The 23,818-nt window shown below is 47.4% G+C and overlaps 1 protein-coding gene across 1 annotated transcript in view; it reads right to left on the bottom strand.

The window, feature by feature from the left end:
* Positions 1 to 23,818, bottom strand: part of RAB3GAP2 (RAB3 GTPase activating non-catalytic protein subunit 2) — a 149,384-nt gene that overhangs the window by 12,183 nt on the left and 113,383 nt on the right. Inside the window, exons 22-28 of the mRNA XM_040351419.1 lie at positions 22,236 to 22,396; positions 21,768 to 21,996; positions 19,898 to 20,068; positions 18,307 to 18,419; positions 14,319 to 14,385; positions 2,698 to 2,768; positions 2,543 to 2,578 (exon numbers count right to left, since the gene is read on the bottom strand). Of these exons, the coding sequence (XP_040207353.1) occupies positions 2,543 to 2,578; positions 2,698 to 2,768; positions 14,319 to 14,385; positions 18,307 to 18,419; positions 19,898 to 20,068; positions 21,768 to 21,996; positions 22,236 to 22,396 (848 nt within the window). The remainder of the gene's footprint in view (positions 1 to 2,542; positions 2,579 to 2,697; positions 2,769 to 14,318; positions 14,386 to 18,306; positions 18,420 to 19,897; positions 20,069 to 21,767; positions 21,997 to 22,235; positions 22,397 to 23,818) is intronic.

Here is a 23,818-nt window from a genome sequence, read left to right as displayed (position 1 = left end):
ATGATGCCAAGCCTTGGCATTTACAAGCGACATTGGTGTAATTATATGGTACTCACGGGCAGCTATTTTTGCTCATAATATATGTGGACTCATCTTCCTGCTTTGCAGTGCAACACTATGGTTGTGCTTTACGGCTTCTCACATTTGGGGAGTCTCCTGACTCTCTACAAACCAGGCCCTCATCATGTGGCCGATATCTTATCTCAACAACTATTAACTGGAAGAGCCATTGTAATGAATAATCTACTCTGTATTTAGTGGCCAATATACAAAACATTAAGGCCCCTCAGTAATGATCGGCCCCGTGAACCTCCGCTTGCTCAGCAGGGATCGCTCCGTTGATCCCCGCTGAGTCGGCGGATGACAGGGCGGTCCCCGCACACTGTGCAGGGACCGCCCTGTCTTTTCTCCGCTCTCCCCTATGGGGGATTGGATGAACACGGACCGTCTGTCTGTGTTCACCTGATCCGATCCGCCAGACGGATGGAAAAGTTGGCTTTTCCTCCGTCACACTTTGGCGGCTCCATAGAGGAGCACGGAGCGCCCGTTCAGGTTCGCAAAAAAAACTGGCAGGCGGACCTGAACGGGCCGCCCATGTGAAAGAGCCCTAAAGCCATTAAACATAAAAAAACATTAAAAACAGAAAACATTAAAAGTACATGGATCAAAGTTCGGCTGATTCAGCGGGGACTGACCAATTCTGATACATGTATGGGCAGACTGGCTGTACAGAAGTCGATCTACCAACTACATTGATTAGTATGTTCTGACAGTGGGGAAAGCTCCGTCCAGCTCTCATCTAGCCCTTTTTCTCTCCAGCCTCGCTGTCCTCGGCCCACCCCTTTCATTGATTGGATTACAACCATGGGACGATCAACATCAGATGTGAGCATTGCCTAGGGCGATCTGTATGCAAATACAGGTTACCTAAGAATGCCCACACCTCTAGACTGACATCTATCCATAATGGAATTTTATTATCCTCCCAAGAGCCAGCGCACTACATCATAGCTGAGGGTTCTGTGATGTTTTCAGGAAGCTTGCATCGCAGAATACCTGTCTAGCAACTAGGGCTGCTTCTCCCGCTCCCAGCCTGAGTTCTGCTGTACTGGGACTGCAAGAGGCTGATGCCAGGACATTTTCCCTACACTGCTTGCATAAAATACATTTTGAAATACATTTAAGGATGATAAATGCAGAGCTGCAATGACTTGTGCCTTTATAGCTGGAGTTCAACATTAACCACAATAAGCGTTTATTGATTGGTTTGCGCAAAAGTTATAGCGTTTACAAAATAGGGGATATTTTTATGGCATTTTTATTAATATTTTTTTTTTTTACTAGTAATGGCGACGATTAGCGATTTTTTTTCGGTACTGCGACATTATGGCGGACACGTCGGACACTTTTGACACATTTTTGGGACCATTGTCATTTTTATAGCGATCAGTGCTATAAAAATGCATTGGATTACTATAAAAATGCCACTGGCAGTGAAGGGGTTAACACTAGGGGGCGGGGAAGGAGTTAAGTATGTTCCCTGGGTGTGTTCTTACTGTGGGGGGGGGGGGGTGGCCTCACTAGGGGAAATCACTGATCTTCTGTTCATACATTGTATGAACAGAGGATCAGCGTTTCCCCCCCTGACAGGACCGGGTGCTGTGTGTTTACACACACAGCTCCCGGTCCCCGCTCTATAACGAGCAATCGCGGGTGCCCGGCGGGGGGCGCGCGCACCCCTAGTAGCCTGCGAGAGAGCCCACGTAGAGCTACGGGCTCTCGTGCAGGGGAGCCAACCTGCCGCCGTAAAACGATGGCGGCAGGTCGGCAAGTAGTTAAAAGAATATTAAAAGGTTCAGGGTTTTTTTTTTTTTTTTTTTTAAATAACAAACATGTCATACTTACCTCCAATGTGTAGTTCGTAGTGCGCAGAGTGGCCCTTCGGTGGCTCCTCCCCGCATTAGATAGCCCCCTCTGGGAAGCTCTCTCCCTAGGGCAGTGATGGCAAACCTTGGCACCCCAGATGTTTTGGAACTACATTTCCCATGATGCTCATGCACTCTGCAGTATAGTCGAGCATCATGGGAAATGTAGTTCCTAAACATCTGGGGTGCCAAGGTTCGCCATCACTGCCCTAGGGGGTTACCTTGCGGGCGCGCTCCTGTGTCATACACTCGGCGTCCATAGAAGCCAAGTGTATGACTCGGCCCCGCCCCCTGACGCCCGCTTCATTGGATTTAATTGAGAGCAGCAGGAGCCAATGAATGCGCTGCTATCAATCTATCCAATGAAGAGCGGAGAAGCAGTGGAGAGAGCGACGCGGGATAGCGCCCACAGAAATTCGGGGCTCAGGCAAGTAAAACGGGGGGCTGGGAAGTCGGACACTGCAAGGTGTTTTTTCACCTTATTGCATAGGATACATTAAGGTGAAAAAACAGGAAGGTTTACAACGGTTCGTTTATATACATGAGTATTATGGTCTTGCAACTGATGCTACATTGTACACTATTGCATCGTTCCTTTATCGATGATCAGGACGTACCCTCCTGCACAAACGATCCTTCGGGGCTTTTCCAACCTATAGAAGGAGACACGTTATACATTATGCTGAATCTACAGGAAAACGCACACAGAATTCTACACTTTGATTTCACACAATATTAACACATAATGCAGATCTGGTCTGTGTTCACTCACCTTATCTATGAGATATGCAGCTGATGAAAAGCGTTTTATAATGAAGGTGCTCCACATCATCAGAGACAGCCCTGGAATGACAAGAACATCAACACACCAAAATCAGCGGCTTTTCATTTGTATTGATGTTAATGTCAGTCACGTCTCCTATTCCATAATTTATACTTCTAGAAAAACTTCCTTCCCCTTACCTGTGCAAAGCTAATAAATGTCCCTGTATGGGATCTTACAAAACATGGAGCCCAATGTTGTCTCTTCCAGCAGAAGTTCTCCTTGTTCCACTCTGCTTCTGCCCCATCATCACTCATCAGGAGTAGGGATTAATTTGGGCTCGGCACTGGTTGGTATTTGTCACATGGTCATATTAGGTCAACGGTGTCACAAGCATTCCCACCCCTTGGAATAGGTGTAGATGCGCCTGTCTGCAGCTCATTGGTCTGGCACTTAGAGCTGTGTTTTAGGTTCAGACTCAAGCTCATCACTATTCAGGAGAATTTTTCCCTGGCTTTTTCCTTTGTCACCTAAAGATCCTGCCAGTAACACACTTCCTGTCCTAGGGTGACAACACTCACTCATTGTACTGTATCATTAAAGAGGGAGGAAACACCACTTGGTGACTTGTACTTACAAGTAAGCTTATAATAAAGCTTATTTGTAGGTACAAGGAATATCTCCAAAACATGCAACATTTAGGGCCCTTTCAGACGTGCGGACCGCATGTCCGCTTTTTCATCCATCCATTTGTGGATGAAAACGGGACATACATTGGTCCCTATGTGATTGCGGGTGTCAGCGGATAAACATCCGCTGACACCCGTAATCACCCGCCTCCGCAAAGATACGATTTTGCAGACGGAAGAATGTCCTATTTTTTCTTCCGTCAGCTGATCGGATCGGATGAACACGGACACACGGTCCGTGTTCATCCGATCCCCCCATAGGGGAGAGCGGAGAAAAAAAGGATTTTTGTACTCACCGTAAAATCCATTTCTCTGAGTTCATAGACGGACACAGCCTTCATTGACCTTAGGGACGTCCCCAAGCAGTGTCAAAAAATTAGAGGGGTGGGAAAAATAACACAGCAAAAACAGGTTACACCCCAAACAAAAACCGGAGTTAAGGAGGAACGGAGGAACTCCAACCTTAAACTGCCGCCTGTAACACCTGCGGCCGAAGGAGGCATCAGAAGATGCACTCACATCCACCATATAAAACTTTGAAAAAGCGTGGACCGACGACCAGGTCACAGCCTTACACACCTGTAACACAGAGGCTTGGTGTCGGAAAGCCCAAGAGGCCCCGATCGCCCTGGTCGAATGCGCAATGACCCGAAAGGGAGCGCCCGCCCTTCAGGGCATAGGCCTGAAGCACAATCCGTTGGATCCACCTGGAAATGGTGGCCGACGAGACTGCCAGGCCCTTACTGGGACCGGACACAGACACGAACAGCGAGTCCGACTTCCGGAACGGAGCTGTCGCCGACAAGTAAACTCGAAGGGCCCGAACCACATCCAAAGAATGTAAAGTGGCCTCCTTCGGGTTCTTCGGCTGAGGACATAAGGATGTAGAACAATGTCCCCATCCAAGTGAAAAGCCGAAACGACCTTAGGGAGAAAAAACGGCTGCGGCCGCAGCACCACCTCATCCTTACGGATGACCAAGCAGGGAGCCTTGCAAGACAAGGCCGCCAGAACGGACAGACACTCGTCTGATCGAGGTAATTGCTACCAGAAATAAAATCACCTTTTGTGACAATAAACAAAAAACCTCCCGAATGTCCTCAAAGGGAGCATCCCGAAGCACTGAAAGGACTAAATTCAAGTCCCATGGGGGTAATGGAGGGCGCACCGGAGGGGCCACCTGCCAGACCCCCTGACCCAACGCACGCACCCAGGAGTGCGATGCCAAGGGTCGCTGCAAGTAAAAACAGCCAGAGCAGAAATCTGGCTCCTAACCGTACGTAAGGCGAGAGCCTGAACCACTCCCTGCTGCAAAGACAGCAGAATCCTGTACACCACGCATGTACGAGAGTGCCAGTTCATCTCCCCACACACAGAGAAGTAGGCCTTCCATGTATGAGGAAAAAACCTACGTGAGGTAGACTTCCGTGCAGGCAGCACGGTAGAGACCACCGAGCCCAATAGGCCTCGGTCCTTAAGCCCCTGGCTCTCAACAGCCACGCCGCTAAGGCCGGTGGCTGTGAAACAGGGTGGAAGATCGGACCCTGTAACAGAAAATCAATTCCCAGGGGAAGACACTAGGGGGCGTCTGCCAGCAGACGCACCTGGTCCGCGTACCAGAAGCGGCGCGGCCAATCTGGGGCAATCAGGACCGATAGAATCCCTACAGCTTCTACTCTGCGCAGCAGGCGAGGAAGAAGCTTCCGAGGAGGGAAGGTGTAAAGTAGGCGACAGCGACCCCAAGGAGCCACCAACGCGCCTGACGCGTCCGCCCACGGGTCCTTAAACCTGGCCACGAACCGTGGCACCTACCAATAGAGACGGGACGCTAGAAGGTCCACGTCCGGAGTGCCCCACTTTCGGCACAGACCCCGAAACACCTGCGGGTGGAGAGACCACTCTCCTTGGCCCAGTGCAGTGCGACATAGGTAGTCGGCTAGCCAATTCCGTATTCCCGGAATGTACCCGGCCGATAGAGCCGGAACAGACCCTTCGGCCCACCGGAAGGATGCGCGCGACCCCCGTCGCTGCAACAGAACTCCATGTGCCTCCCTGATGATCAACCTACGCCACGGACGTGGTGTTATCGGACAGGATCCTGACCGGTCGGCCCTGTAGATCCAGGGACCACCTGGTAAGGCAAAGCTTGATTGCTCGGAGCTCCGGAACATTGATCAGTAGGCAGGACTCCACCTGAGTCCAGTGCCCCTGGGCTGACTGGGTGCCCCAAGCGCCCCTCCCCAACCGGAGAGGCTGGCATCCGTCGTGACCACTGTCCAGTGGCCTGCAGAAAAATGACTTTCCGGCCCGAAGCACCGGAAACGCCAGCCACCACCCAGGGGTGACATGATCAGATGACTCAACTGAATCTGGTAATCCAGAGATGACGGAAGCTAGTCCCATCGTGACAGCAGTTCCCTCCGTAGTACCCTGGCGTGGAATTGGGCATACGGAACCGCCTCGAAAGAGGCTACCAACTGACCCAGAACCTTCCTGCAGAATCGCAGAGATGACCGCTTCTGGGTCGGCAACTGCTGCACAGCAGATAGCAGAGTCTGAAGTTTTTCCGCTAGGAGAAAAACACTCCCGCCCCGGAGGAATCCAGGACCAGTCCCAGGTATCCCTGAGACGGAATCAACCCTGATTTCAGGACAATCCAGAAACCAGCCGAACACTCGGAGAGCCTGACACGTGATAGACACGGCTCCACCAATGTAGAGCTCGAAGAAGCTCGTAGGAGAATGTCGTCCAGACATACCATGATAACAAACCCCCGCTGTCACAGCCGGGCCAGTATCGGTACGAGCACCTTGGTGAAAACCCGCCGAATGGGAAGGACACCATTGAAAATGGTCCCCCCCGACCGCAAAGCACAGAATCTCCGGTGGTTTGAGGATATGCAGGTACACGTTCATGACATCATGATGTCAGAAAATTGACAAAACAAAACGAAGGACTTGAGGCCCAGGATCGACCGGGCCCCATCCTCCGTGGGGACACAAACAGAATGGAGTAAAACCCAGAGACCGTTCCAACGAGGGAACTGGCACAATCACTCCCCTGACCAGAAGATCCTGGACAGCCCCTGACGGAGTCAACCGGCGAACCGGAGGAGGCCAGAAGCCGGAGGGAAAAAACCTGTTTGGCAGACAAGAGAGAAACTCAATCTTGTACCCCAAGGAAAACACTTCGCAATGCGAAGCCAGTCTCCCACCTGAGACACGGGCGGGAGCAGACCTTCAGGCGGAAGCAGGTATGTCCGCAGACTTGTTAGGCATGCGGTATCCGGTGCACTGCTACCCCGCAGCGGGGATTCAAGCACCATGTAGACCTACCCCCACCACACAGGGCGAGCGAAAAAACGCTCAGAGCTAGGCAAGGAGGGTCCTTGCACAGGGCGAGGTCCCTAGCCCTTCCCAGACTGTGGGAACAGCATGCGCTTACCACCCGTGGCATCCTCAATGATGCCAGTCAGGGAAGACCCAAAAGGACCGTTCACCCTTAACGGCCATCACCAAGGCCACCTTAGAGGTCCTTCTTCCAGCTCCTGCAGCAGGAGCTTCGCCCTTTTAGTCGGGGCCTGACCAGGGCCCCGGCCAGAGCCGGCCTCGCCGCCGAACCCACCACCATGAATAGGGAGCGGGCCACGGCCTCCACTCTCCTATCAGCGGGATCCCTCAAGGGGGTAACGGGTTGCAAAGTTTTTTGACAAACTTTTTGCGGTGCATCCCATTCCTTTGTATAGTGAGGTGAGGGGCGCTATATCAAAATAGTGGATGCGTGTCACAATGTGCGTTTGAGTAGTACACAGTGTAACTGTGTACCCAAATCTATGTGAAAAACCAAACAGATTATAGTCTAAACTCTATAAGTACAATAGTGCCAAATGCTGTGGAAAATAAATAAAATATATAAAAAAAAAAATTTAAAAGAATGTCCAGCAAATAAATAGTTAAGTGCAAAATGGATCCAGTGTTGTATCAAGTCCAGGTGCAAAATGCAAATAATCCAATCCCAAATCGCAGGGAAAAGTGCAAATGCTAAAGTGCTTGTGAATCTTCAAAATAGCCAAAGTGCGAGATAGAAGTGATCCGCCTTCACCTATAGGTCACCAGAATAATAATGGATGGCTCCTTACCACACGGTGTTGACCAGATTACTTAAAATATGGTCGATCAGGCTTGTTTTAAATGAGGATCAGCAGGGTCTCATTGGATTCCAATGTCAGCGATTGCAGCAAATGGTGTACCAAGAAAGGAGAAGAGATACCACCATAGTGTAAAACCATTTAATATACAAAAGTTAAAATTACAATGCCAAATGGCCTCTTACTGTTGCTGGTGCCCGTTCCCGGCACTGTGGCTGTAGGTGGTGGGGATAGTAAGACAAGATAAGAGATGGCCGCGTCCTGGTCCACTAGCGTGCGTTCCACCGCTAGTTGTCCATCAACCAGTGAGACCGGAAGTGCGTGGCTATGCGTGTGCGCTCGGATACCGCCTCGACGTCACGTTTCAGTTAAACCGTCTTCAGGAAGCGTATCCAGCACACGCAACAGACATCTATTATATAGGTCTGTTTATCAGCCTGTGGGAGGGGCAATCGGATCATGTGACAGCCTCTGTCCCAGTTACCAAAGCTCACATATTAAACACATTATGGCTGTGCAAACTGTCTCCAATCATAAATCAATACATACATGTATCTGCTCGCTGCTTAAAATACCTGAAATGTATCTTTGAATTCTTATTTGGACGTGTTGAATTTGTTTAAAACTCTGGCATTTTTAATATGCTATGCAATGGGTCCATAGTGTTCTGTGCGCCATCTAGAGGGGTTATGTGGTATTGTGCAAAATAGCACCAGTATTCTAAATCCATCTAGATGCAGTGCGTTTTTAGTTCTCCCAGTTATATTATTATTTAATATGTGTGCCATTTGCGTAGCCTGTAAATTAGTTAAAATAGGTTATAAAATAATAAAAATTATACAATCCTACTCGAGTAGTACAAGGAGTGTGTATGTAACTTTAGTTGTAAAACAATCAAAATTCTACACTCCAAGGCTCAGGTGGTGCAAGGAATGTGTGTTTTCCCTCTACCCTTTTGTTTTGTGTGAGCCCAATTCAAGATGGGTTGACCGATGGGTGATGTGCAAACTGCCCAGCCCCTTGGAGTGGGGATCTCCCAAAGTCCTCTGGGTGTGTGTATGGAATGATGCACTAAACTGTTTGTTTGCTCACCCCATAGGTCTGCCGTTCACGCATCAGTTAAAAAACAATTAAGGTCGAGCTCTATATTGAGCCCTAGTGGTCGCATAGTCCTTAGACGATGTATCCATTGAGTCTCGTTCTGAGATACTGCCTTAGTAAGGTCAGTACCACGCCAATGTTTGGTAATCCTATCAATTCCATAGAATTTTAACAGACTCGGGTCCCTGTTGTGGTACAAGTCAAAATGCTTAGACACGCTGTGTTCTGGGTACCCTTTAATTATATTGGCCACGTGTTCGTTTATTCTGACTTTAAGTTCGCGGGTAGTCCGGCCCACGTATTGCAGAGTGCCCGCGAACTTAAAGTCAGAATAAACGAACACGTGGCCAATATAATTAAAGGGTACCCAGAACACAGCGTGTCTAAGCATTTTGACTTGTACCACAACAGGGACCCGAGTCTGTTAAAATTCTATGGAATTGATAGGATTACCAAACATTGGCGTGGTACTGACCTTACTAAGGCAGTATCTCAGAACGAGACTCAATGGATACATCGTCTAAGGACTATGCGACCACTAGGGCTCAATATAGAGCTCGACCTTAATTGTTTTTTAACTGATGCGTGAACGGCAGACCTATGGGGTGAGCAAACAAACAGTTTAGTGCATCATTCCATACACACACCCAGAGGACTTTGGGAGATCCCCACTCCAAGGGGCTGGGCAGTTTGCACATCACCCATCGGTCAACCCATCTTGAATTGGGCTCACACAAAACAAAAGGGTAGAGGGAAAACACACATTCCTTGCACCACCTGAGCCTTGGAGTGTAGAATTTTGATTGTTTTACAACTAAAGTTACATACACACTCCTTGTACTACTCGAGTAGGATTGTATAATTTTTATTATTTTATAACCTATTTTAACTAATTTACAGGCTACGCAAATGGCACACATATTAAATAATAATATAACTGGGAGAACTAAAAACGCACTGCATCTAGATGGATTTAGAATACTGGTGCTATTTTGCACAATACCACATAACCCCTCTAGATGGCGCACAGAACACTATGGACCCATTGCATAGCATATTAAAAATGCCAGAGTTTTAAACAAATTCAACACGTCCAAATAAGAATTCAAAGATACATTTCAGGTATTTTAAGCAGCGAGCAGATACATGTATGTATTGATTTATGATTGGAGACAGTTTGCACAGCCATAATGTGTTTAATATGTGAGCTTTGGTAACTGGGACAGAGGCTGTCACATGATCCGATTGCCCCTCCCACAGGCTGATAAACAGACCTATATAATAGATGTCTGTTGCGTGTGCTGGATACGCTTCCGGAAGACGGTTTAACTGAAACGTGACGTCGAGGCGGTATCCGAGCGCACACGCATAGCCACGCACTTCCGGTCTCACTGGTTGATGGACAACTAGCGGTGGAACGCACGCTAGTGGACCAGGACGCGGCCATCTCTTATCTTGTCTTACTATCCCCACCACCTACAGCCACAGTGCCGGGAACGGGCACCAGCAACAGTAAGAGGCCATTTGGCATTGTAATTTTAACTTTTGTATATTAAATGGTTTTACACTATGGTGGTATCTCTTCTCCTTTCTTGGTACACCATTTGCTGCAATCGCTGACATTGGAATCCAATGAGACCCTGCTGATCCTCATTTAAAACAAGCCTGATCGACCATATTTTAAGTAATCTGGTCAACACCGTGTGGTAAGGAGCCATCCATTATTATTCTGGTGACCTATAGGTGAAGGCGGATCACTTCTATCTCGCACTTTGGCTATTTTGAAGATTCACAAGCACTTTAGCATTTGCACTTTTCCCTGCGATTTGGGATTGGATTATTTGCATTTTGCACCTGGACTTGATACAACACTGGATCCATTTTGCACTTAACTATTTATTTGCTAGACATTCTTTTAAATTTTTTTTTTTATATATTTTATTTATTTTCCACAGCATTTGGCACTATTGTACTTATAGAGTTTAGACTATAATCTGTTTGGTTTTTCACATAGATTTGGGTACACAGTTACACTGTGTACTACTCAAACGCACATTGTGACACGCATCCACTATTTTGATATAGCGCCCCTCACCTCACTATACAATATATGCAAGTCAGTCACCTGATTTTATTTGGGAGCAGCTTCACTCAGTTAGTCACTTGATTTATCAAGTATATAATTTAGTGTAATTCATTTGGCGCGAGATTTCTTTTTCCTGCATCCCATTCCTTGTATAACATATAGTCCAAATAAGGAACACAAGGAAACCCTTCATCGGTGCGTGGTAGTCTGCTGGTACTGACACGGAAGTGTCTCCGCCACATCCTCAATTTTTAGAGTCTCACGCACCGCAGAAACAAGAGCTCCAACAAATTCTTGCCAGCAACTGACTGCAGCAGAGTCATCCTCACTATCCATAAAGGGTTAAAACCCGCAGCCTCTGACATAACAGAACCAGAAAAAAACAGCGATTCTGTGTCATCCCCAGAAGCAGGTTTCAGGGAGGGGGCGATTTTTTACCCCCCATCCGGGCACTAGCTGCTTCAAACCTGGCAAGAAACCCAGGACAGCCAACATAACAGATGTGGCAGGGGGAGGGGCGTTAAGGGTTAACTCAGGCATAGCTTGAGTTCCATAGTGTCAGCGCTGAGTCACCCACCCTGCAAGGCAGGACAAAAAAAACCCCACTGGTCACCTCCTTGCTGCTATTGCAGAGCATGGGGGCCCCCGATATTCACCACCCCACCCAGCTGCAGAGGGAGCTGAAAAACCTCAGGTGTGCTCTGATGTGCTGGCTGTGATGTGTCTTCACCTCATGGAAGATTCACAGCGTTTCACAGCACTAAAACTGGTAGAAGAGACCAGAGGCTGTGCTGAGTCATCTCAGGGAAGAATCACATCGTTACCAAGGAGATTTCCAAGATGGCCACCATCTGAGGTAAAAATTACCTCATAGAACACAGCAGCACTGGCTGTGCTTTGTCTGTCACCTCAGAAAAGAATCACAGCGTTACCAAGGAGATTTCCAAGACGGCCGCTGTCTGAGGTAAAAATTACCTCATAGAACACAGCAGCACTGGCTGTGCTTTGTCTGTCACCTCAGAAAAGAATCACAGCGTTACCAAGGAGATTTCCAAGACGGCCGCTGTCTGAGGTAAAAATGACCTCATAGAACACAGCAGCACACAGCAGCACCCCCCAGAGTAACAACACAGTCCCCCAACAACACACGGGCTCCGGTGGTAACAAAGAAAACCCAGGAGGCCCCCCTTCACAGCCACTACCCAGTCAGGGGAAGGAGGGAGAGGAAAGGGAGAGAGGAAAGCAGGGCGGACCCTCAGTCGACCTCCCCAGGGAAAATACCAGCCAGACCACTTACCTGAGTAAGGGGCCACTACTTACCTGTCCTGCGACTACCCGGCTGGAGGTATCCCAGACAGAACCAACGTCCGTAAACTGCATGGCTGTCGGCCAGACACACTGTGACAAAGCCATAGAGACCGGTCATATGTGTGCCCTAGAACCGAAGTTCCCTGGCCGCCCCTGGAGCAACAGGGCCTGTCGTGGACGTCCCAAAGCTGAGCTGAGGGCCGGCACACGCTCGATGGCCGAACATGGGGGGACTACAAGGGTCGAGGACCCAGCCTGTCACCCAGTCGGCTGTCGATAGAAGAATCGCAGGATTCAAAATGCAGGAAAAATAATAAAAAAAAAACGAGAAAAATCGCCAGAAAAAAACTCCAGAGTCCAGGAACTCCAGAGAGAGCCTTGACCTCCTGTCGTTAGGCAGAAAACAAACTGAGGCTGCTAAAGCAGGGTGTGGGTTATGCCTGGGGGAGCCACGCCCCCTGGGAGGAGCGGCATGAAGGAAAGTTTTTTAACACCTTAAGTGCTGTAGAATTCTGCCTAAATCTCCTGGTAGGAAGAAGCATAACCTAAGGTCAATGAAGGCTGTGTCCGTCTATGAACGAAAGAGAAAGACAGGGCGGTCCCTGCACAGTGTGCGGAGACCGCCCTGTATTCCGGCGGCTCAGCGGGGATCAACGAAGCGATCCCCGCTGAGCTTACAGACACACGGAGGCGGATCATTACTGATCCGCCCCGTGTGAAAGGGCCCTTAGGAGATACTATTTCTGCAGCGGGCGAGTATGCCATTCAGAGTGCTGTGCCACGACCATGACTCCTGTGCCCATGCGCAGGAGTGACATCATTGCGGCTCTGTCATTCAAAGGACCGGAGCCCGGGAACCCGGAAGGAAAACCAGGTGATGATATATGTATGCCATGTCAGCGGTGACGGCGTGCTGCTGGAGGGTTTCGTATTAAAGGTCTTTGACAATGTGCTAGCATGTGATGCATACTAGCACATTATGCCCTCGCAGGGGGAATTTTTTTTCCAGACTTTACGATCACTTTGAGCCCAGGTTCACACTGACAGCGGGATTGTAATTGTGTGAATTCGGCTTTATTCCCGCATGTCAGTCCGACTTCAGGGGCGATTTCAGAGGGGGTTCTTGCACAGATGTCTATACAAATCGCATACCAAAGTCACCAAAAGTTGTACAGAAATTACTTTTGGGAATCAATGCGGAGTCGCACCAATCCGTACAGTGCCATTGCCAGCAATAGCACATGTCAAGCGGCATCAATGTGAACCTAGGCTAAGACAGAAACTGGATAGGGCTACAGAAAGCTTCTCCAATCCTTTCATAACAGAGAAAAGGAGGGGTTTTGTAGTCCACGTGTATAGCTAGGAACAATGTAACTGATAACAGTCAGCACAGGAAGTCAGCTCACATTTTCTGCCAATATCAACGGGTATTTTATTGCACTTGTAACAAAATACTTCACAGACTAAAAAGGACAAAATAGGAGAAGTTCATTGTTAAGGTTTACACTCCGGTATTATTTGTATTAATAAATGCTAAAATAACTATTCAGTCATTTTTTTCAGGAACACTGTGCAATGTCTAGGTCAGGGGTGCTCAACCTTTTGAAGAGCGGGGGCCACTTAAAAGATTTGGTAACCGGTCATGGGCCACAATGAAATGAAATGGGTTTAGAATTTAGTATGTTTTTTATTTATTTTTTGAATAATGAGCATTTTCCTCCGGCAGCTACTGAATGCCGGCAGGAGGGAGAGGAGGAGAAGCTGTCTTTCAGTGGTTGCAGGAGGAAATCAGAGAGGATTTGTTTCTATATATGCCCTTCCTGTCCTGCCGCTCGGGCCCTCTGGACCATTGCGACCCCTGGAGCTACACCACCAGTGGTTGGGGGGGTTGGATGGTGGTTAAAAATACATCTCAACTATGGGGTTTTACTGCCCCCAAACTGCGAATCTAATCGAGCTCTTTCTGTTCTGAGCCCCCGATAAGGCTGCTTTCACACTGATGCGGGGCAGTTTACCCCCCACCGCGGTGCAGTGCACCTGCAAGTTATCTGTGCTTTGCCATAGACTTCTATTATAACTTACAGATGTGGTGCACTTTCAGAAAGCGTACCAAACCTGCAGGATAAAATAGAGGTGCACTTTCCTAATTTGAGGTCAAGGGCCACATCAGAGGGCTACGAGTGCTGCATATAACCCACATGTTGAGCCCCCCTGGTCTAGGTAGTCATTTGTCTAGTCAAGTCTATTTCATGCCCTCCATCATTTCCCCCTAACCAAGGGCTTTTCTGTATTTACATACCAAACTGGACATGTGCGTTGCCGATTCTCCTCAAATGTTCCACAGACTGAAGTAGAAACTGAGCTTCCTGCAGAGAAAGAATACACCCATAAAACAAAAAGCGGGTCACCTGCACCCTGACCTTGTACTATACATCCCTTCCCCCCAACACTGCTACCCACACTCTATTTAAGGTCAAAGGATTTGGATTTCTTTCCATCCAGTCCTGTGATTTACCCAACTCGCCTTTACCTAATCATACAAGCATTTGCAGAACTCCTCCTCTCCTCCCCTTATATCAGGACTGGGGGATTTTGAGGGGAGTACTGAGGCCGGGTTCTGTGACACTTTCAGGAAGCCATGTACAATCACCCTGCCAGACCCCAAATACTGATATAAGCAATGGGCTGGCACTTAGGAGGACAGACCCAGTGATGATGTCACTGGGGCCAAGGTTGAAATAAGATATGTAATAAAAATAAAAAAGAAGACTTTAACCACTTCAATACCCTTCCTGCCCAGGCCAATTTTTAGTTTTCAGCGCTGTCGCACTTTGAATGGCAATTGCGCAGTCATGCAACACTGTACCCAAATGAAAGTTTTATGATTCTCCCCCCCCCCCCCCTACAAATAGAGCTTTCTTTTGGTGGTATTTGATCACCTCTGCGGTTTTTATTTTTTGAGCCATCAACAAAAAAATAGCGGTAAGTTCGAAAAATGTATATATATATATATATATATATATATATATATATATATATATATATATATATATATATATATATATATATATATATATATATATAACTATTTGCAATAATAAATATCCCAATTTAAAAAGAACATTATTTTTTTCCTCAATTTAGGCCGATACGTATTCTTCTACATATTTTTTGGGAGAAAATAAATAAATCACAATAAGCATATATTGATTGGTTTGCGCAAAAGTTACAGCATCTACAAAATAGGGAATAGATTTATTTAAAACATTTTTTTTTTTATAGTAATGGCGACGATCTGCGATTTTTATCATGACCGACATTGCGGCAGCCATATCGGACACTTTTGACACCATTTTGGGACCAATCAAATTTATACAGCAATCAGTGCTATAAAAATGCACGGATTACTGTATAACTGTGACTGGCAAAGAAGGGGTAACACTAGGGGGTGATCAAGGGGTTAAATGTGTTCCCTAGGGAGTGATTCTAACTGTGGGGGGTGGGGACTCACAAGGGGATGAGACAGATCGGTGTTCCTCTGTACTGGGAACACTGCATTGATCTCCTCTTACATGACAGGACGTGGATCTGTGCGTTAAAAAAAAAAAAAAAAAAAACACAGATCCACATCCTTGGCTCTGTTACCGGAATCGCAGGTGCCTGGCGCGCACGCGCATCGGCTCTCGAGTGATGCGGTGTGCATGCCCCCTAGATGGCCGGGAAGCCCAAGACATCATATGATGCCGCCTAGGATGGGAGATCCCTCCTGCGGACGTCATATGATTATGGCTGGAATGGGAAGTGGTTAAACATGACATTAGTATGTTGATTTGGGAAGGGGAAGGTGAAATATAAGCAGATTAACCTTCAACTTTAAATGTATACATGAGTATTGTTTACCTGTCAAAGGACTAATAATTCTTGTAAACCAGTCTCACAATCTAGACAACACGGTCAAGTTGTTGACCTCAATTTTAACCATTGTGGTTGAACAATAAAGTTTAGTCAAGACTCATTCCTCGCCTGTTGATTGGACAATGAAGTAACAGAAGGACACTGATGAAGTCATCACTCGGTTCCTTCCTGTCACAAACTCATGGTGTTAGACTGACAGGACAGTAAAATACAAAGCTGCACCGGCTCTCCCTGTGGGACGTCCCTGCTGGAAGAACAGTGCAACCATCGCCCCACCTTCATCTCTCCTCCACAGCAATGTTACATGTATAGCCCATGTAGTGGGTATTACTGAGAGGGTGCAGCATGTTTTCTCACATGCCACCCACCAATCCGTGCAGTCAGACTGATTGTCAAGAGACAATTCTTATTTAAAAAAAAAATGTAAATTAAAACATAAAAAAAAAAAAAAAACTGCATGTCCATCTGCAATTACATTCAGATTTCCAGTCTAGCTTTAAAGAAGAACTGCAGTCTGCTCACATAATTTGTAATAAAAACATCTTTGCCATTCTGAAGCTTCCCTCCAACCACTTTGCATATTATTTTATATATAATGTGATTCTGTACTTTCCAAAATATGCTGCAGAAATCTCCTTCCGCCGAGTCTGGCTGCAGCCATTTTAACTGTGGGCAGCTGAAGCTGCTGCCTGTTCACTTCCTGGATTTACACAGACACACACCTCCAGCTCTGCAGCTCTCATTGGCCCTCGTATGACTCCCTCCCTGGCAAACGCTCACGAGAGTGAGAGAGAGCTGTGCATGATGTCATAAGCCTAGGCCAATGACCAGACAAGAAACAGGAAGTGGGCTGTATAAGGTATTTACTGGCAGAAAAAAAAAATGTTCTACTATGCAACGTTAAAAGGACAACAAGGACAGAAGATTTAATAGATGGAAAAATTACTGAAGTTCCGCTTTAAATTGTGTTATTAAATATGTGCGAGTTCAGATTTATATAGTATTATATGCTGTAATAATTAGTGCACAGATTTAACAGACATTTGTTGTTCAATATCATACTGCAGCCCCTTGCCATTACTGTGCCATAGGCGACTGTCATAAGTATCAATAGGCCTCTGTTTACAGACAATGGGAGACAGCAGAATACACAGAGACCCATCATTCTCCGCTTGTTCCTTTACCTGGCACCTTGGAGTATTGATACTTCTCACATTTCACAAGGATATTATCATTGGCTTGTTTTACTTTTGCCTCACAAAGTACTGGACTCTTTGTATCCATTGTTCCATTTATCCACCATGCATGGGATCAATATTATTATTTTATATTTTCTGAGTATTTGATAAATGTCTACCAAAGCATTGTACAATGATGTTTGTAGGGGCTCATTGAGGGTTTATATCTCTCATGTATGCATGTTTTTAGGTCTGTATAATGTGGGCTTGGTACCATTTTAATGCATTACACAATTTGCATATACCGTATTTATCGGCGTAAAAGGCACACTTTTTTCCCCTTAAAATCAGGGGGAAATCGTGGGTGCACGATATACGCCGATCCTGCTGTCTCTGGGCACCGCCGAAATAGACCGAGCCGAGTGTACTGCGCACTCAGCTCGGCTCCGCCCACAGGACCGTGAGAGAAGCCGAGAGGAGCCAAACAGACAGGAAATCTGGCTCTGTACAGCTCGGCTGAGGCGCCAAACTCAAAAATACACGCCGGGCAAGACAGCAGACGGACACCTCCAAGCAAGTCCGCAGACAGACGCCGGACAAGGCCGCCGAGAGGAGCCGGGCAAGCCGCAGATGGACATCCACAAGGCTGGATGGACTCTGCGCAAGTCCGCAGACGGACGCCGGACAAGGCTGCCGATGGACGCCGGGCAAGACAGCAGACGCACACCGACAAGCATTCAAAATGTACGTTTTTTTCATGCAAGTTTTTTTTTTCCTTAAAACTTCCCTTAAGCTTGGGCTGCGCGTTATACGCAGATAAATACGGTATCTATTTTTTGATAAATAAAATATGAATTTATTATAGTCCAGTGAGTAATCTATAAATATTTTATGTAGTTCTTTTGTGGTGGAGTTTAAATCGTTTTTTTTTAACTCTTTACTTCTCGTTGTATACTCACCCATACACACCCACCGTTTAGAGACACTTATTCTTATTATGTCTGTAGGTGATTTATGGGAAATCTTGGAGTGCCTACTCTAGTGTTCATTCTCCCAGCAGAGTACATGCAGTCATTCATGGAGTGTCTTATGTTACGTCCTCTCCCAAACTGCAATACTTCATTACGAATACAGACAGCATGGATATCCCAACACAACATTTCCATGATTTGTATGCAACACACAGGATTTTACCTCTGGATCCTTGTTCCACTGCACCACATATTCCCAGCAGCAGTGAGCATGCAACACGTCCAGATCAAGGCTACATGGAAAATGCTGGTAGACCAAACTCAGCAATTCTAACACTGAAAACGAAAAGGAAACATAGATCAGTTTTAAAATCAATAAGGGCTTGTTCACATAATGGGCGGTAACTGGGGGTTTTCCGCACTGGATAAACACCAGTCATCCCAAGGACTAAAGAAAACAATTGTTTTCTATTAGCTGGATTCAGGTATGCCGGCTTAATTTTGAGGCGGCGTAGCGTATCGCATATACGCTACGCCGTCGTAAGTCAGAGAGGCAAGTGCTGTATTCACAAAGCACTTGCCTCCTAAGTTACGGTGGCATAGCGTAAATGGGCCGGCCTAAGAGCGCCTAATTCAAATGTGGAACAGGGGGGCGTGTTTTATGTAAATGACTGTTGACCCGACGTGATTGACGTTTTTAACGAACGGCGCATGCGCCGTCCGTGGACATATCCCAGTGTGCATTGCTCCATTTCGACGTGAACGTAAATTACGTCCAGCCCTATTCGCGTACGACTTACGCAAACGACGTAAAAAGATAGGCCTATTCCGACGTCCATACCTTGCATGGGCTGCGCCACCTAGGGAGCAGCTTTATCTTTACGCCGGCGTATCTCTAATGTAAACGGCGTAACTAATTGCGACGGGCGCACGTACGTTCCTGAATCGGCGTATCTTGCTCATTTGCATATTCGCTGCAGACAACGGAAGCGCCACCTAGCGGCCAGCGTAAATATACACCCTAAGATACGACGGCGTAGGAGACTTACGCCGCTCGTATCTTAGCCTAATTTAAGCGTATCTGGTTTCCAGAATACGCTTAAAATTTACGACGGCGTAAATTCTGAGTTACGACGGCGTATCTACTGATACGCCGCTGTAACTCTCTGTGAATCTAGCTATATGTGCCCTGTTCACACTACAACACTGGAGTGATGTGCTTCATGGTGCAGTGTAATGTAGTGCAGAAAAATGCAGACATACTTCTTTTTTCTGCGGCATGTGGAATGGCACCGCGTGTCACCACAATGCAGCGCAATGCACTACGCTAGTGTGCGAAGACATGAATGAAGTCTCAGTAAATGACACTTTAAATAAGGGCTAAAGAAAAAAGTAAACGTGTGATGCACTGAAACGCACATTGCACCTCCCCCTGCCAGACCTTGCACCGACAATCCACTGGTTCTGGCATGGAGGCAACCCTTTCATATTTTGGTGCAGGTGCACTTGGGTAACCGATTCATTGATTTGTCATGCTCACTTATATGGGATGCACATCACGGCAGCTTCTATCCAAAGGAATTTGCACCCTGTTTGGTTACCATGGACAATAATATGATCTGTTTTACCATATAAAAATATATTTTTGTCACATTTTAATTTTCTCATTTGTTCAGTGCGGCAACTTTTTATTTATATTTGTTATTCACAATCCATCCTATTGTGGTGCTGCCAGCAGCTTGTATGTTCTACAAGCGCAATAATTTTGTTTTTGATTTTCTGATTGTGTGGAAGAGCTGAACAATGTTCGTTACCTTGCCCATCACTGACGCTCTCTCCAGCAGTCTCCAGGATGGCCACCACTGGGCTCACTTCTCCCGGCTCCGGTACGCTGTGCGAGTCTCTCTTCTCCCGAGCCACCTTCAGCAGATCGGGACTGATGTCCTGTTTAAAGACCCACTTAGCCACAGTGTCTGCCACACCACCTGGAACCAACAACAGCAAAGCGATTACCCGTGTGCATGCGGCATTTTGGAATTTCATTCTGGCAACTTTGGAGTAAGGAAAACAAAGCTGCTCCTGTTTGTATCTGTTGTGAAGTCGTATTTAGTGCGATAGTGATTGAACTTGCCTGCCTAAAATCTTGCAGCCATTTCACCCAAATTGATATTTTTACCTGTTCCTTACCTGGAACAAGTATGCAAATAAGGAGGTTTGACTTTACAGATATGCATGCTTGTTCTGGTCAAGGCAGTGGCGGTGCGTTCATAAAGGGCGCAGGAGCGCCGCCCCTTTTTCCTGACACCCCTCTCTCACCATATATAGATTGATGCATTGCATGAATCCATCAATGGTCGCCGCTGCCGCCCCCTATTCAGGTGTCTGGCCCCTCTAATAGGCTTCCAAAATGGTAAACAGCAAGCGCAATGCTGTGTGTTCGCTGTTTACTTGGTGCTGTGTCAGGGAAGCGAATAAATCGCTTCCCTAACACTGACCCGCCTCTCAGCCAAACAGGTACTCGGGTCTGGTTACCTGTCACCTGATTGGCTGAAGCGACAGGCGCTGTGATTGAACACCTATCAGGCATCCAATCATAGCAAAAGGATGGGAAGAGGACAGGAGAACACATCGAGGACTCGGAACATGGTGGACAGCGCAGTGACCCGAAACAAGTAAGTGCCGGGCGGGGGATGCACACTGGGGCAGCAATTGATGGGGCACAGTGGCGGCGCTTGATGGGGCACAGTGGCGGCGCTTGATGGGGCACAGTGGCGGCGCTTGATGGGGCACAGTGGCGGCGCTTAAAGGGGCACAGTGGCGGAGCTTAAAGGGGCACAGTGGCGGCGCTTGATGGGGCACAGTGGCGGCGCTTGATGGGGCACAGTGGCGGCGCTTGATGGGGCACAGTGGCGGCGCTTGATGGGGCACAGTGGCGGCGCTTGATGGGGCACAGTGGCGGCGCTTGATGGGGCACAGTGGCTGCGCTTGATGGGGCACAGTGGCTGCGCTTGATGGGGCACAGTGGCTGCGCTTGATGGGGCACAGTGGCTGCGCTTGATGGGGCACAGTGGCTGCGCTTGATGGGGCACAGTGGTTGCGCTTGATGGGGCACAGTGGCGGCGCTTGATGGGGCACAGTGGCGGCGCTTGATGGGGCACAGTGGCGGCGCTTGATGGGGCACAGTGGCGGCGCTTGATGGGGCACAGTGGCGGCGCTTGATGGGGCACAGTGGCGGCGCTTGATGGGCACAGTGGCGGCGCTTGATGGGCACAGAGGCTTTGCTTGATAGGCACAGAGGCTTAAACAGGTTAGACATGCATAGATTTATTTCATTTAGACTGCAGATTGAATGAGAAAAAGAAAACAGAATCCTCCACCCTCGCCAAACAGTGCAATTGGACAAACTGACCGATGTGGCTATTGTATTCTGATAGCTGGTCAATATATCTCAACAGTGGCTGCACCTGATTGGCTGCAGGCTCTGTTCAGCTGATAATATTCTGCATGGCTCCTCCAGATTGAAGATTTGCCTGATACAGCAAATATAAATTTGATTTATATTGCCAGCTTTTCTATACCCAGTTGGTTTGTTTACTAGTCAGACATTTTGTGTCTTAAAAGGCGACTGGCATTGGCTGCCATTCTCTTAGGAAGGGATTGTTTTAAAGGACTGGCCCCACTCACCTTTCCCGCCTTCTAGCAGCTTCTTGACAGAGGGTCTCCCAAGTGGCTCCACCTGCAGGGAGGATATTCTAGCTGACCTCCTCACTCCCTTACACTGCAACAGTGTTTGTAGGATGAGGCAGTCTTCTAGTTGCTTCAGAAGAAGTTTCCAGTATTCTGTATCCAGAGACAGAGCTTCCCAAGAGTCCGTCATTGACTCCACATCATCTTCCTGCAAAGATTTGGGAAGCTAACAGAAGACAGAACATAAGTGGTCATTGCAAAGTAGTAATACCTTAATCCACCACTAGAAAGTGCTAATATACAAAGCTGAACTCAAGGCAGGTATAAAAAAAATCTTACTGCAGCTAAATTATTATATATTAATAGTAGAATAATACATAGTGTTTAATTTCTTATAAACTCCAGAACTCCTGGGAATGGCCAGAATTGTGCTCATAAAAAAACCTAGCCATGCTGCACACTTACCTTCTTCTCTGCCAGTGCACTGGCGATGCCGGCTGCAACCGAGTGCCCAACATGAGCCGACAGAAGAGCAGCTCCATTGCTGGAAGACTGAACACATGCAGTACGCATCTGCTGCCACCAGGGGGAGACGGACTGCAAGTCCCAAGACTCATCAATGGCCACTGTAAGTAATAAATAAATAAAATACAACCTGTCATGACACAAGTACGGAACCATTGCTAACATCTATTCAAAGTTACAAACATTGTTGTCCTTATCCTTTCTTTACTACTTAAAGAGAAAGTAAATGTAAAAAAAAAAAAGACTGCAAACAGGCAGACTTTTTATTGCAGAAGATACATTGAGACCGGCTCACATATTGGTTTCCCCACATCCAATTTGCATGACAGGCGAGTGTGCCCAGCTCTAAATGGAGCCGGTTCACACATGTTCAGTGTGTCCGCGGTTGTCATTCCAAAAGGGTCCAGTGCGTCTTTGGGTCTGGTTCAGGTGTGAACTAAGGCAAAAATTCAGACCTGATTCGAACCTGAAGAGGTTAACAGGGACGCACTGGACCCCAGGATGGGAACCGCGGCCAGACATGTGAACCCAGCCTGAATGTCTCTTCTGCGATAAAATACACTTACCTGTCTATTTGCAATCCTTCAAGGAATGTACATGGAGCTGCACACACTGGCAATGTGCCGGGATGAAAAACTCCTGTGCATGCGTGGGAGTGACATTATTCCACACTGGCCAATCAAGAAGGCCAAAGTCCAGCAAGCGGAAGAAGCCGGGGAAAGGGGCGGACCTCACGATTGTCAAACTGTGGACCAACAGAAAGGGTCAGCAGAGTACTTAATTAAAGAAGCTTTGCAGACTGGGAGTTGGAACTTTTATAGATGCTTTCTTATTCCATATCAGTGACTCACTAGGTAGCGAAGCGATAAAGAAGACATTTCCAGTGCCTGTTCACTTAAAGTACGATACACTAATGTCAGCTTCCTACCTGAAGCCTGGACAATACAGTGACAGTCATCCACTTTGTTTACCCCCTCTTAGCAGGGCTGCTGATAGGGGGACAACCAGTCCTCCTGTAGGGGGGCTGGCTCGGCACACATGGGGATCGGTGCGACTGGGAAATTACAGGTACAATGCACCATGCGTCTCTCTCTGCAGCAGCTGAAAGCCGTTTTCACCCCCTCTCCCAAATTTCAGCTGTTGAAGGGAGACGCACACAGTGCATCACTGGCGCAATTGCCGCCCCCCTCCTCCCCCTATGATCCACCTTCCTGTACTGCCACATCTAATCATCACCCCCTCTGTGTGCCCAGCTCAAAGCGCTGCCGGCTTTCCCTCTTACACCTGGGCGCTGTGGATAGACAAGGGGATGTATCAGCTGTCACGGCCTTTGTCCTCAGGTGACTGCAGCAAAGGCTGATTGGTTCTTAGTAATGCCCCTCCATTTCCTGGTGCTGCTGGGGATGACTAATCTGAAAACAGATTTGGATATTTGTACTAGCTGTATGTTATTAATCTGAATAAAATTATCTGTATTTATGGAGCTTTATTAAATCTGCCTTGAGTTCAGCTTTATGGAGCAA

This window comes from Rana temporaria, chromosome 4 (assembly GCF_905171775.1).
Source record: "Rana temporaria chromosome 4, aRanTem1.1, whole genome shotgun sequence".
Lineage (NCBI taxonomy): Eukaryota > Metazoa > Chordata > Amphibia > Anura > Ranidae > Rana > Rana temporaria.
This window is presented reverse-complemented; position numbering and strand designations above follow the sequence as displayed.